The following is a 15,242-nucleotide window of genomic DNA, read 5'->3' as shown; positions in this document are numbered from 1 at the left end:
CTTATTCATGAGTCCATTTCAGTTGTATGCAATCCTTGTTTTGATCATGTCAAAATAGTATTCAAATTTTAACAACCTGATTTTGATTGGATGCATCTGATGAAATCAACAGACCCAAAGTGCTGAAATATCTGATCAATCTGCCAAGGTTAAGACATCAAAACCTTGGTGAGTGAATGATAACAAGATTTTTAAAAGGGCTGATATGGTAGACATGATGCATTTCTAAGTACTATTTTCATGAATATTTAACACACCGTAGAAGTTAATGTGTATGTAAAGTTTAATGACAATCCTCATAATAGTGTAACAGGAGAGGTGATAACAAATTTATACTTATGGACAGATGAACAATGGACAAGAGACAATTCATGATGGACTATGAGTTCTTCTAATATATGACCAGCAGGGCTAAAAATAAGATATTTAATACCTATATCTGACTCAGTACCTTAGTTATTAATTTCATTACCATATCTATTCCAATGCACAAGATCATCAGAGCTAGAAAGGTAATATGGAATACCCATGACAGTAGTATCAGTTATCAATTTCTTTAACATATCTATTCCAATATACACATATGTAAGTAATTCCAACTGTATTTTGTACATGTACATGCTGCTTTACTGTCATTACATATGATGCATGTAAATTTAATGTTGATCGTCATGTAGATATATTGGAGTCCTCCTCAATGCCAAGGCCATTTTTTTCATACTTAGAAGCAAGTGTTTATTTTTATGCACTCAAACTTGTAAGAAATATATTAGTCTCTTTATTTACATACATATATATGAATACTCTGCAAGACTTATTATTTGTTCATATCATATTCATATACCAAGCATTCCACATATGTTGTCAGGTTTCTATGGACTCCCTTGAAGGTTCTTCCTGAAAGTAGAAAGCAAAACAAAGGTTAGAAACAAAAACTCCATGGAACATGGTTTCTCTTCTGTGAACAGCATTAAGGTAGTAAAACAGGAAACCCCAGCATGGCAAGGTACAAACCTAGGCATACAGAACTATCATGCGTAAGTCACAGTTGAATACATCAAGTAACACAGAAGATGTATTATTACAAACATTTCACGAGAGATCTTTATATTGTTGACCATGTTGTTGCCACTAGAAATGTGCTATGATCTTCATCTTGTCATTTGTGGGCATCACAAAAATCAGATGGAAATACATGTAGATATATGAAACATGGTTTACTACTTGACAATATGAATCATGGCATCATAAAGAAATCATGTATAAAACAATACTATATGACACATTGAATCATGGCATCATAAAGAAGTCATATATAATACAATACCATATGACACTTTGAATCATGGCATCATAAAGAAGTCATGTATAAAACAATACTATATGACAATATGAATCATGGCATCATAAAGAAATCATGTATAAAACAATACTATATGACACTTTGAATCATGGCATCATAAAGAAATCATGTATAAAACAATACTATATGACACTTTGAATCATGGCATTATAAAGAAATCATGTATAATACAATACCATATGACACTTTGAATCATGGCATCATAAAGAAATCATGTATAAAACAATACTATATGACACTTTGAATCATGGCATCATAAAGAAATCATGTATAATACAATACCATATGACACTTTGAATCATGGCATCATAAAGAAATCATGTATAAAACAATACTATATGACACTTTGAATCATGGCATCATAAAGAAATCATGTATAAACAATACTATATGACACTTTGAATCATGGCATCATAAAGAAGTCATATATAATACAATACCATATGACACTTTGAATCATGGCATCAAAAAGAAATCATGTATATTACAATACCATATGACAATTTGAATCATGTCATCATAAAGAAATCATGTATAAAACAATACTATATGACACTTTGAATCATGGCATCATAAAGAAATCATGTATAATACAATACTATATGACAATTTGAATCATGGCATCAAAAAGAAATCATGTATAATACAATACCATATGACACTTTGAATCATGGCAGCATAAAGAAATCATGTATATTACAATACTATATGACACTTTGAATCATGGCATCAAAAAGAAATCATGTATATTACAATACCATATGACAATTTGAATCATGGCATCATAAAGAAATCATGTATAAAACAATACTATATGACACTTTGAATCATGGCATCATAAAGAAATCATGTATAATACAATACTATATGACAATTTGAATCATGGCATCATAAAGAAATCATGTATATTACAATACTATATGACACTTTGAATCATGGCATCATAAAGAAGTCATGTATAATACAATACCATATGACACTTTGAATCATGGCATCATAAAGAAATCCTGTATAAAACAATACTATATGACACTTTGAATCATGGCATCATAAAGAAGTCATATATAATACAATACCATATGACACTTTGAATCATGGCATCCTAAAGAAGTCATGTATAATACAATACTATATGACAATTTGAATCATGGCATCAAAAAGAAATCATGTATATTACAATACTATATGACAATTTGAATCATGGCATCATAAAGAAATCATGTATGAAACAATACTATATGACAATCTGAATCATGGCATCATAAAGAAATCATGTACATTACAATACTATATGACACTTTGAATCATGGCATCAAAAAGAAATCATGTACATTACAATACTATATGACACTTTGAATCATAGCATCATAAAGAAATCATGTACATTACAATACTATATGACACTTTGAATCATGGCATCATAAAGAAGTCATGTATAATACAATACCATATGACACTTTGAATCATGGCATTATAAAGAAATCATGTATATTACAATACTATATGACACTTTGAATCATGGCATTATAAAGAAATCATGTATAAAACAATACTATATGACACTTTGAATTATGGCATCATAAAGAAATCATGTATAATACAATACTATATGACACTTTGAATCATGGCATCATGAAGAAATCATGTATAATACAATACCATATGACACTTTGAATCATGGCATTATAAAGAAATCATGTATATTACAATACTATATGACACTTTGAATCATGGCATCATAAAGAAATCATGTATAATACAATACTATATGACACTTTGAATCATGGCATCATGAAGAAATCATGTATAATACAATACCATATGACACTTTGAATCATGGCATTATAAAGAAATCATGTATATTACAATACTATATGACACTTTGAATCATGGCATCATAAAGAAGTCATATATAATACAATACTATATGACACTTTGAATTATGGCATCATAAAGAAATCATGTATAATACAATACTATATGACACTTTGAATCATGGCATTATAAAGAAATCATGTATATTACAATACTATATGACACTTTGAATTATGGCATCATAAAGAAATCATGTATAATACAATACTATATGACACTTTGAATCATGGCATCATAAAGAAGTCATGTATAATACAATACCATATGACACTTTGAATCATGGCATTATAAAGAAATCATGTATATTACAATACTATATGACACTTTGAATCATGGCATCATGAAGAAATCATGTATAAAACAATACTATATGACACTTTGAATTATGGCATCATAAAGAAATCATGTATAATACAATACTATATGACACTTTGAATCATGGCATCATGAAGAAATCATGTATAAAACAATACTATATGACACTTTGAATCATGGCATCATAAAGAAATCATGTATATTACAATACTATATGACACTTTGAATCATGGCATCATAAAGAAATCATGTATAATACAATACCATATGACACTTTGAATCATGGCATCATAAAGAAGTCATGTATAATACAATACTATATGACACTTTGAATCATGGCATCATAAAGAAATCATGTATAATACAATACTATATGACACTTTGAATCATGGCATCATAAAGAAATCATGTATAAAACAATACTATATGACACTTTGAATCATGGCATCATAAAGAAATCATGTATAATACAATACCATATGACACTTTGAATCATGGCATCATAAAGAAATCATGTATAAAACAATACTATATGACACTTTGAATCATGGCATTATAAAGAAATCATGTATAATACAATAGCATATGACACTTTGAATAATGGCATCATAAAGAAATCATGTATAAAACAATACTATATGACACTTTGAATCATGGCATCATAAAGAAATCATGTATAAACAATACTATATGACACTTTGAATCATGGCATCATAAAAAAGTCATATATAATACAATACCATATGACACTTTGAATCATGGCATCAAAAAGAAATCATGTATATTGCAATACCATATGACAATTTGAATCATGTCATCATAAAGAAATCATGTATAAAACAATACTATATGACACTTTGAATCATGGCATCATAAAGAAATCATGTATAATACAATACTATATGACAATTTGAATCATGGCATCAAAAAGAAATCATGTATAATACAATACCATATGACACTTTGAATCATGGCAGCATAAAGAAATCATGTATATTACAATACTATATGACACTTTGAATCATGGCATCAAAAAGAAATCATGTATATTACAATACCATATGACAATTTGAATCATGGCATCATAAAGAAATCATGTATAAAACAATACTATATGACACTTTGAATCATGGCATCATAAAGAAATCATGTATATTACAATACTATATGACACTTTGAATCATGGCATCAAAAAGAAATCATGTACATTACAATACTATATGACACTTTGAATCATGGCATCATAAAGAAGTCATGTATAATACAATACCATATGACACTTTGAATCATGGCATCATAAAGAAATCCTGTATAAAACAATACTATATGACACTTTGAATCATGGCATCATAAAGAAGTCATATATAATACAATACCATATGACACTTTGAATCATGGCATCATAAAGAAGTCATGTATAATACAATACTATATGACAATTTGAATCATGGTATCAAAAAGAAATCATGTATATTACAATACTATATGACAATTTGAATCATGGCATCATAAAGAAATCATGTATGAAACAATACTATATGACAATCTGAATCATGGCATCATAAAGAAATCATGTACATTACAATACTATATGACACTTTGAATCATGGCATCAAAAAGAAATCATGTACATTACAATACCATATGACACTTTGAATCATGGCAGCATAAAGAAATCATGTACATTACAATACTATACTTTGAATCATGGCATTATAAAGAAATCATGTATATTACAATACTATATGACACTTTGAATCATGGCATCATAAAGAAATCATGTATAATACAATACTATATGACACTTTGAATCATGGCATCATGAAGAAATCATGTATAAAACAATACTATATGACACTTTGAATCATGGCATCATGAAGAAATCATGTATAATACAATACTATATGACACTTTGAATTATGGCATCATAAAGAAATCATGTATAATACAATACTATATGACACTTTGAATTATGGCATTATAAAGAAATCATGTATAAAACAATACTATATGACACTTTGAATTATGGCATCATAAAGAAATCATGTATAATACAATACTATATGACACTTTGAATTATGGCATCATAATGAAATCATGTATAAAACAATACTATATGACAATTTGAATCATGGCATCAAAAAGAAATCATGTATATTACAATACTATATGACACTTTGAATCATGGCATCATAAAGAAATCATGTATAATACAATACTATATGACACTTTGAATCATGGCATCATGAAGAAATCATGTATAAAACAATACTATATGACACTTTGAATCATGGCATCATGAAGAAATCATGTATAATACAATACTATATGACACTTTGAATCATGGCATCATAAAGAAATCATGTATAATACAATACTATATGACACTTTGAATCATGGCATCATGAAGAAATCATGTATAATACAATACTATATGACACTTTGAATCATGGCATCATGAAGAAATCATGTATAAAACAATACTATATGACACTTTGAATTATGGCATCATAAAGAAATCATGTATAAAATAATACTATATGACAATTTGAATCATGGCATCAAAAAGAAATCATGTATATTACAATACTATATGACAATCTGAATCATGGCATCATAAAGAAATCATGTATGAAACAATACTATATGACACTTTGAATCATGGCATCATAAAGAAATCATGTATAATACAATACCATATGACACTTTGAATCATGGCATTATAAAGAAATCATGTATAATACAATACCATATGACACTTTGAATCATGGCATTATAAAGAAATCATGTATAATACAATACTATATGACACTTTGAATCATGGCATCATAAAGAAGTCATGTATAATACAATACTATATGACACTTTGAATCATGGCATCATAAAGAAATCATGTATAAAACAATACTATATGACAATTTGAATCATGGCATCATAAAGAAATTATTGATACAACAAAACTATCTGACAATATGAATTATGGTGTTATAAAGAAATCATGAATATTACAAAACTATATGACAATATGAATTCTGGCATCATAAAGAAATCATGTACAGAACAAGAATATTTGACTTAATAAAGAAATGCACACAATAAGACTATGTGACTTCAATAAGAAATGTGTACAAAAAGACTATATGACTTCATTGAGAAATGTGTACAATAAGACCATGTGACTTCAATGGAAATGTGTACAATAAGACTATATGACTTCATTGAGAAATGTGTACAATAAGACCATGTGACTTCAATGGAAATGTGTACAAAAAGACTATTTGATTTCATTGAGAAATGTGTACAATAAGGCTATCTGACTTCATAAAGAAATATGTACACTAAGACCATGTGACTTCAATAAGAAATGTGTAAAATAAGAATATATGATTTCATTGAAAAATGTGTACAATAAGACTATGTGACTTCAATAAGAAATGTGTACAGTAAGACTATGTGACTTTATTAAGAAATGTTTACAATAAGATCATGTGACTTCATTGAGAAATGTGTACAGAAAGACCATGTGACTTCATTGAGAAATGTGTACAATAAGACCATGTGACTTCGATGAGAAATGCGTACATAAAGACTATTTGACTTCAATGAGAAATGTGTTCAATAAGACCATGTGACTTCAATGAGAAATGTGTACAATAAGACTATTTGACTTCATTAAGAAATGTGTACAATAAGACCATGCAACTTCATTGAGAAATGTGTACAACAAGACCATGTGACATCATTGAGAAATGTGTAGAATAAGACTATGTGACTTCAATGGAAATGTGTACAATAAGACCATGTGACTTCATTGAGAAATGTGTACAATAAGACCATGTGACTCCATAGAGAAATGTGTACAATAAGACTATGTGACTCCATAGAGAAATGTGTACAATAAGACCATGTGACTTCATTGAGAAATGTGTACAATAAGACCATGTGACTTCAATGAGAAATGTATACAATAAGACCATGTGATTTCGTTGAGAAATGTGTACAATAAGACCATGTGACTTCAATGAGAAATGTGTACAATAAGGCTATGTGACTTCACTAAGAAAGGTGTACAAAAAGACCATGTGACTTCATTGAGAAATGTGTACAATAAGACTTTTTGACTTCAATGAGAAATGTGTACAATAAGACTATTTGACTTCAATAAGAAATGTGTACAATAAGACTATTTGACTTCAATGAGAATTGTGTACAATAAGACTATTTGACTTCATTAAGAAATGTGTACAATAAGACTATGTAACTTCATTGAGAAATGTGTACAATAAGACCATGTGACTTCAATGGAAATGTGTACAATAAGACCATGTAACTTCAAGTAGAAATGTGTACAATAAGACTATTTGACTTCAATGAGAAATGTGTACAATAAGACTCTGTGACTTCATTGAGAAATGTGTACAATAAGACCATGTGACTTCATTGAGAAATGTGTACAATAAGACCATATGACTTAAATGGAAATGTGTACAATAAGACAATGTGACTCCATAGAGAAATGTGTACAATAAGACCATGTGACTTCATTGAGAAATGTGTACAATAAGACCATGTGACTTCAATGAGAAATGTGTACAATATGACCATGTGACTTCAATGGAAATGTGTACAATAAGACTATGTGACTTTATTAAGAAATGTGTACAATAAGACCACGTGACTTCGTTGAGAAATGTGTACAATAAGATCATGTGATTTCATCAAGAAATGTGTACAATAAGACCATGTGACTTCAATGAGAAATGTGTACAATAAGACCATGTGACTTCAATGAGAAATGTGTACAATATGACCATGTGACTTTAATGGAAATGTGTACAATAAGACTATGTGACTCCATAGAGAAATGTGTACAATAAGACCACGTGACTTCGTTGAGAAATGTGTACAATAAGATCATGTGATTTCATTGAGAAATGTGTACAATAAGACCATGTGACTTCAATGAGAAATGTGTACAATAAGACCATGTGACTTCATTAAGAAATGTGTACAATATGACTACTGTACATTAGTGTAATTACATAGTGTACAATAAGACTAACTTTCAGCTCCAACTGCACACTCACTGCATGTTTTTGCAATGTAAATCTGAGGTCAACTTATAATTAGCTCTCTTCAATTTTCAATATTCTATGCTCAATTCATGTCAACATATAATGTATAGTTTATGAATGTATTTATGGAAATGTATTAATGACATTTTTCAGCCTCATGTTACTGGGTGGACTGTACACAATAGAATGCTTCAATATTAAGTTGCAATTTTACTTGATAAAAAAAAAAAACATGAATCAACTGGACATTAGCAAATATAATACATGGGTTACCCAAGCTTTGTCCCTATCATCTCACACCTCTTGCAGGGTATATACATGTCTGCAGGTTATACAATCTGATTTTTACTCTTATTACCATGCTGTAATAATATTTTAAGAAGATGTAACCTATTTTAAACAATGCATCAAGTGTAACCTATTTTAAACAATGCATTAAGTTCAAACTTTTAAACAAATCTATTAATTAAATAGTTGTATTTTACATTTCAGCTACAGTTTTCAATGTTTAAAGATAATATAATAAAAGGAAGACAAGATCAACATGAAAAAAATCAGCATCTTCAATTTAATAACTAACACTAATTTATGAAGAGCAGCAATGTTATTTTGTTTAGTAAAATCTTAAACTTCCAGAGATGGGTCTGATTCAGGGCTATCGACAATTAGTCGACTTCCAGAAGTCTGTCACACTTTCAGAATCCATTAAAAATAGTAGATGGTGTTATTGTTGTTTATTGTAAAACAGGAAGGTGGGTAGTTTATGCCATCTGGTGATTATTTGGGGTAGGTATATATTTTATTGATTTTAAATTACCACTGATAGATATGGCTTTGATCCTGCATTTAACAAAGAGAGCACTTGGCATAATCATGGAATGTTTGAGATGGATCAAGGTGAAGGAACTAATTATGAATTGACCCAGTTAGATTGAAAAGACTATGCTGCAATTCAATGGTAAACACCAAGGCTGATTCACAATGTTGTTCTGTTGTACGTAGGGTGAGTGAGTAGTATGTGAGTTGCTTGCCTTGCACATGTCTAATATGCAACCATCGATTACATTAACAAGTTCCCTGTTCCATTGTCCACTCATCCAAAGACCCTCCACGAGTAAACCTCAACATTTCAGGGTGCAATAAGTTATTCAATACTATGTCAATGGTATTGAAGAAAATAACTAAAGTACATCAGAATACTACATGGCGCTGGTCAGTTTTTAGTAGTTACATTGTCATAGTTTTATCATAATTTCTCGCCTTTTGTGAATTGTCTGTATGTGATAGATTCGTTTACTTCTAATTATTTATATATTTCATCTGTTTATCTAATAGGTCATCTTCTTCTACTATTCATTTAGTCATCACCCCATCTGATTAAATTACAAGAACCCAAGGAGTTTTCTCCCAAATAACAGCTACTGGTATTACACAGTTAAGAAGAAAGTGTGGCAGTGCCCAATATTAATGGAAATGGGTAAATATTGAAATTTACATGGATATAAGAAGCCTCAGTCTCTCATAAATAACCTGTATTGAGTGTACACAAATTCTGGATGATTTGAATCCAAAATAATTTGTTCAGACTTGGACAACAACCCCACTGAATAAAGGCATAATCTAATAAAAATTAAGTTAACAAAAACAATTATAAACTGTGCACAAAGATTGCAGTATTTTGAGGCCACTACTCCAATTTAAAGGTTGCAAATTAGAGTTACTGGATATTTCAGAATGTGCAGAAAGAAATAATAGATGGAAACCAACCTCTGGCATAATGTAACTGGTGTTTAATCCCTAATCCATATCCATCGTAAGATCTGAGAAATCAAGACCTGAAAAGAATAATTGGAAATAAATGTAATCTATGCATTATAATAACAACAACAACCACTACTACTATTAATACTATAGTTGTCCATCATTATAATGCCCCCCAGTTGACCACTGTCCATCTGATAGTCTAGGTGTGGCCAGGGATCCCATCAAAATGTCTCTTACAGTCTACAAGGATTTAATTAAAATGGCTTTTATTATCTAGGTATGACAAGTGATCCAATTAAAATGGCTGTTATTATCTAGGTATGACAAGTGATCCAATTAAAATGGCCCTTACAGTCTAGGTATGTCAAGACATCCAATTAAAATGGTCCTTACAGTCAAGGTATGTCAAGACATCCTGTCAAAATGGCCTTTACACTCTAGGTATGACAAGACATCCAATTAAAAGGGCCCTTACAGTCTAGGTATGTCAAGACATCCTGTCAAAATGGCCCTTATAGTCTAGGTATGTCAAGACATCCTGTAAAAATGGTCCTTATAGTTTAGATATGACAAGCCAAGGGATCCAAAGAAAATAGCCCATACAGTCTAGATATGGCAAGCAATCCCATCAAAATTGCTCTTACATTCTAGGTATGAAAGTGATCCTATGACGATGGCCTTTACAGTCTAAGTATTGCAAGAGATCCAATCAAAATGACTCTTACTGTCTAGGTATGGGAAGTGATCCCACCAAAAAAAGGTTTCATTTTGTCAGCTCAATGCTTAGTGTTTTAGTTAGCTTAATTTCAATTTGAACCTATTCAGAATTAATTTAAAGCATGACTTGACATCCTCAGATATCCAAACCAGTATTTATGCTTTTCGATACACTGTTACAGATGTAACATACAACCCTCAATATAAGGTTCTCGCACTTGTAACACCAGTTACTTTAATGCCTACAATAACAAGAGAGGGAGCACTGAATTAGTACTAATGTTGTTATTTTTGGTACTACTAACGCAACTAGTACTACTTCTAGGCTATTTTCTGCCACCCATACAATGCATTATATTGAGGGAGTAGTTGATTATATCCAGTACTATAAGTATTATTACTATTACTAGTAATACTCATAACATCTTTAACATCAACCGAGATACCAACCCTGACCAATGTGAAAAATGAATATATGCTACGAAATAATCAGGATCCGAAACATCAAACAAAAATGCTTCAAATTTGCATCCAAAAGTTCATTTTATAAATTAGATGTCATTAACGCAGAGTATGTTTTTTTTAAATGTGCTTCCTGTAATTTCTTCAAGCTATGTAACAGGCTGAAATCTGTCCAAAAAGACAGCAAATGAATTGCATTCAATCTGCTACCAGGAATTTCTGTTGCATATTTTCCTCTAACTTTTCTGAAATTTGACATGCACATAAGAATGCCATGCTGATGTGATTTCTGACAGGTCAACATTCAGTTACTTGTGTATACTTTGATAACAAACTTGCAATCAGACACTACAAACATTTACATGGCCTAAATATACCATCTGACCATTGTTCAAAATTTTAGTTCACCTGCAAAAAATTATGTCTGACCACAAAACTGGAATCTAACAGAAGTGATTAAAATTTAATCATTTAAGATTGAAAACAGGCATTATTCAACTAAAATTGGAATGGTTGTTATCTCTGTAGCAATGAAAATAATAATGATGATGATACAAATTGTTTTTCTCAAATACTTACTTTTAAGTTATAAAACTTTTAATTTTGACAGTAATGTAATTTATGAAAACAAATCCATTTTTCTACAGAAATTTTCTTTTTATGGTATTAAAGACATGAAATCAATCAACTGTTTATATAAAACTATGAAAAATTGACGTATAATGTAAAATTCTTTAGAAAATTCTGACAATTGAGAAATATATAAATGCTGAGATGAAATTGGGTTGGATACCAGGCGTAAGGCACTAAAAGATTTAAAACATAATCCTAAAACTAACAGCTTGACATTAAATGAATGTGAATGATTTTGTCCAGACATTTTATTATTAAAGTGTGAAGTCCTATTTTGAAAAGGAATATTTTAAAAAATTGTAAACATGGACCATTCACTCAGAAGAATTATAAAAAAGCTTACCCGTAATCTGCTCTATCCAGTCTGCATGGGAGTAGGAAAGTTGATAAACATCTGGGTAGCCATCTTTAAAACAGCTGTCATAGCCCCAGCTTAATGTGCCCAACAATTCAAATCGCCCATACTTGTTACGGCACATCAATGGGCCTCCAGAGTCACCCTGTAATTCAATTTTTAAAATATGTGATGATTTACCAATAGTAGATTGAGTATCTAATCACCCAAATTTGATCTACACTATGCTAAGTTTTCTCTTTTGTTTTCTTTTATGTATGCTTTGAACTCGTACAAAGCTAAGAATTTACTGTTACATGCAGGTACTAATTTTTATGGCTGTTTGCAGAGATATTTATGCCATTTCAAAATGTGGTCATGAGTCCAAGATATTTGAAATTTTTACAAGTAAACCTGCCATGCTGGGAAATATTCATTTGTTTATGACAAGCTGTTAATTTACAAAAATATATGAAAGACCAGATTTAAAAAACTTAAATATGTTGATAACATAGGTTACATTGACTCTTTTGATCCCTTTTACACTCATTCTAACAAAACAAAACAGTCCCAGAAAAATTCCTAGTTTGGAAAACAAAATGCTACAAATTTAGCAGATATGGGTATATGCTGTTCATTTATGCATGCCAATTATGCAAGGTTAAATATTAAATTTGCACAACTGATGAAAAGCTACTTAGTGTATAATACATACTAGGCTTAATAGTAACATGTGTACAACACAAACAGGGCCTATTGATTACACTTACACGGGTATAATACATACTAGGCTTAATGATAACAAGGGTACTATACATACTAGGCTTAATAGTAACATGTGTACAACACAAACAGGGTATTGATTACAAGGGTATAATACATACTAGGCTTAATGATAACAAGGGCACATTACATACTAGGCTTAATGATAACAAGGGTACATTATATACTAGGCTTAATGATAACATGGGTACAACACATACTAGGCTTAATGATAACAAGGGTTCAACACATACTAGGCTTTATGATAACAAGGGTACATTACATACTAGGCTTAATGATTACAAGGGTACATTACATACTAGGCTTAATGATTACAAGGGTACATTACATACTAGGCTTAATGATTACAAGGGTACTATACATACTAGGCTTAATGATAACAAGGGTACAACACATACTAGGCTTAATGATAACAAGGGTTCAACACATACTAGGCTTAATGATAACAAGGGTTCAACACATACTAGGCTTAATGATAACATGGGTACAATACATACTAGGCTTAATGATAACAAGGGTACTATACATACTAGGCTTAATGATTACAAGGGTACTATACATACTAGGCTTAATGATAACAAGGGTACATTACATACTAGGCTTAATGATAACAAGGGTACAATACATACTAGGTTTAATGATAACAAGGGTACTATACATACTAGGCTTAATGATAACAAGGGTACAATACATACTAGGTTTAATGATAACAATGGTACAATACATACTAGGTTTAATGATAACAAGGGTACAATACATACTAGGCTTAATGATAACAAGGGTACAATACATACTAGGCTTAATGATAACAAAGGTTCAACACATACTAGGTTTAATGATAACAAGGGTACAACACATACTAGGCTTAATGATAACAATGGTTCAACACATACTAGGTTTAATGATAACAAGGGTACAACACATACTAGGTTTAATGATAACAATGGTACAATACATACTAGGTTTAATGATAACAAGGGTACAACACATACTAGGTTTAATGATAACAATGGTACAATACATACTAGGTTTAATGATAACAATGGTACAATAAATACTAGGCTTAATGATAACAAGGGTACAATACATACTAGGCTTAATGATAACAAAGGTTCAACACATACTAGGTTTAATGATAACAAGGGTACAACACATACTAGGCTTAATGATAACAAGGGTACAATACATACTAGGCCTAATGATAACAAGGGTACAATACATACTAGGCTTAATGATAACAAGGGTACAACACATACTAGGTTTAATGATAACAATGGTACAATACATACTAGGCTTAATGATAACAAGGGTACAACACATACTAGGTTTAATGATAACAAGGGTACAATACATACTAGGCTTAATAATAACAAGGGTACAATACATACTAGGCCTAATGATAACAAGGGTGCAATACATACTAGGCTTAATAACAGCAAGAGAAACTGTTCATGGCAGCATGGCCATATTACAATATACTTTGTATTGCCTAAATGTTGCATTCCCATTATGAATTTATGAATCATATTACACAGTGTATGAGAATATTAGCTAAACACAAATGTAACACACATCAATTGAATATGAAATATAAGTCACAGTGACCTAATTTTGACTGAAAGCTTATTACTCCTTATGATGCACTGACAAATCAAATTACTTGAACCAGTGTCTTGTGACTGAGAACTGACCTAATTGCAACCTACTCAAATGCTGAAATCAGACAGACATGCATATTAATATTTAGGCTAAAATCAGACTATAAAAATAGTAAAGCAATTTAACTTGTGGTTTAATATGATTTTTTTATGTCCAAAATATACCCTATTTATGGTAAAATGTCAGCTTAAATCCCTTTAAAAGCTTGAATACAAAATGTCTTCTTTGGAATGATATTATTTCTCTAGCACTAGTTCTTGGC

General features: G+C 30.4%; 1 protein-coding gene across 1 annotated transcript in view; it reads right to left on the bottom strand.

Moving 5' to 3' along the window:
- Positions 1–269: 269 nt before the first annotated feature.
- Positions 270–15,242, bottom strand: part of LOC149783952 (enteropeptidase-like) — a 74,117-nt gene continuing 59,144 nt past the window's right edge. The window contains exons 15-17 of the mRNA XM_089932925.1: positions 12,548–12,704; positions 10,396–10,463; positions 270–897 (exon numbers count right to left, since the gene is read on the bottom strand). Coding sequence (XP_089789051.1) covers positions 10,426–10,463; positions 12,548–12,704 — 195 coding nt within the window. The 3' untranslated portion in view covers positions 270–897; positions 10,396–10,425. The remainder of the gene's footprint in view (positions 898–10,395; positions 10,464–12,547; positions 12,705–15,242) is intronic.

The sequence above is a fragment of the Sinohyriopsis cumingii genome, chromosome 14 (genome assembly GCF_028554795.1).
Source record: "Sinohyriopsis cumingii isolate HCF-2022 chromosome 14, ASM2855479v2, whole genome shotgun sequence".
NCBI classification, from domain to species: domain Eukaryota; kingdom Metazoa; phylum Mollusca; class Bivalvia; order Unionida; family Unionidae; genus Sinohyriopsis; species Sinohyriopsis cumingii.
Note: the sequence above shows the minus strand (reverse complement) of the source record. Positions and strands in the feature narration are given on the sequence as shown.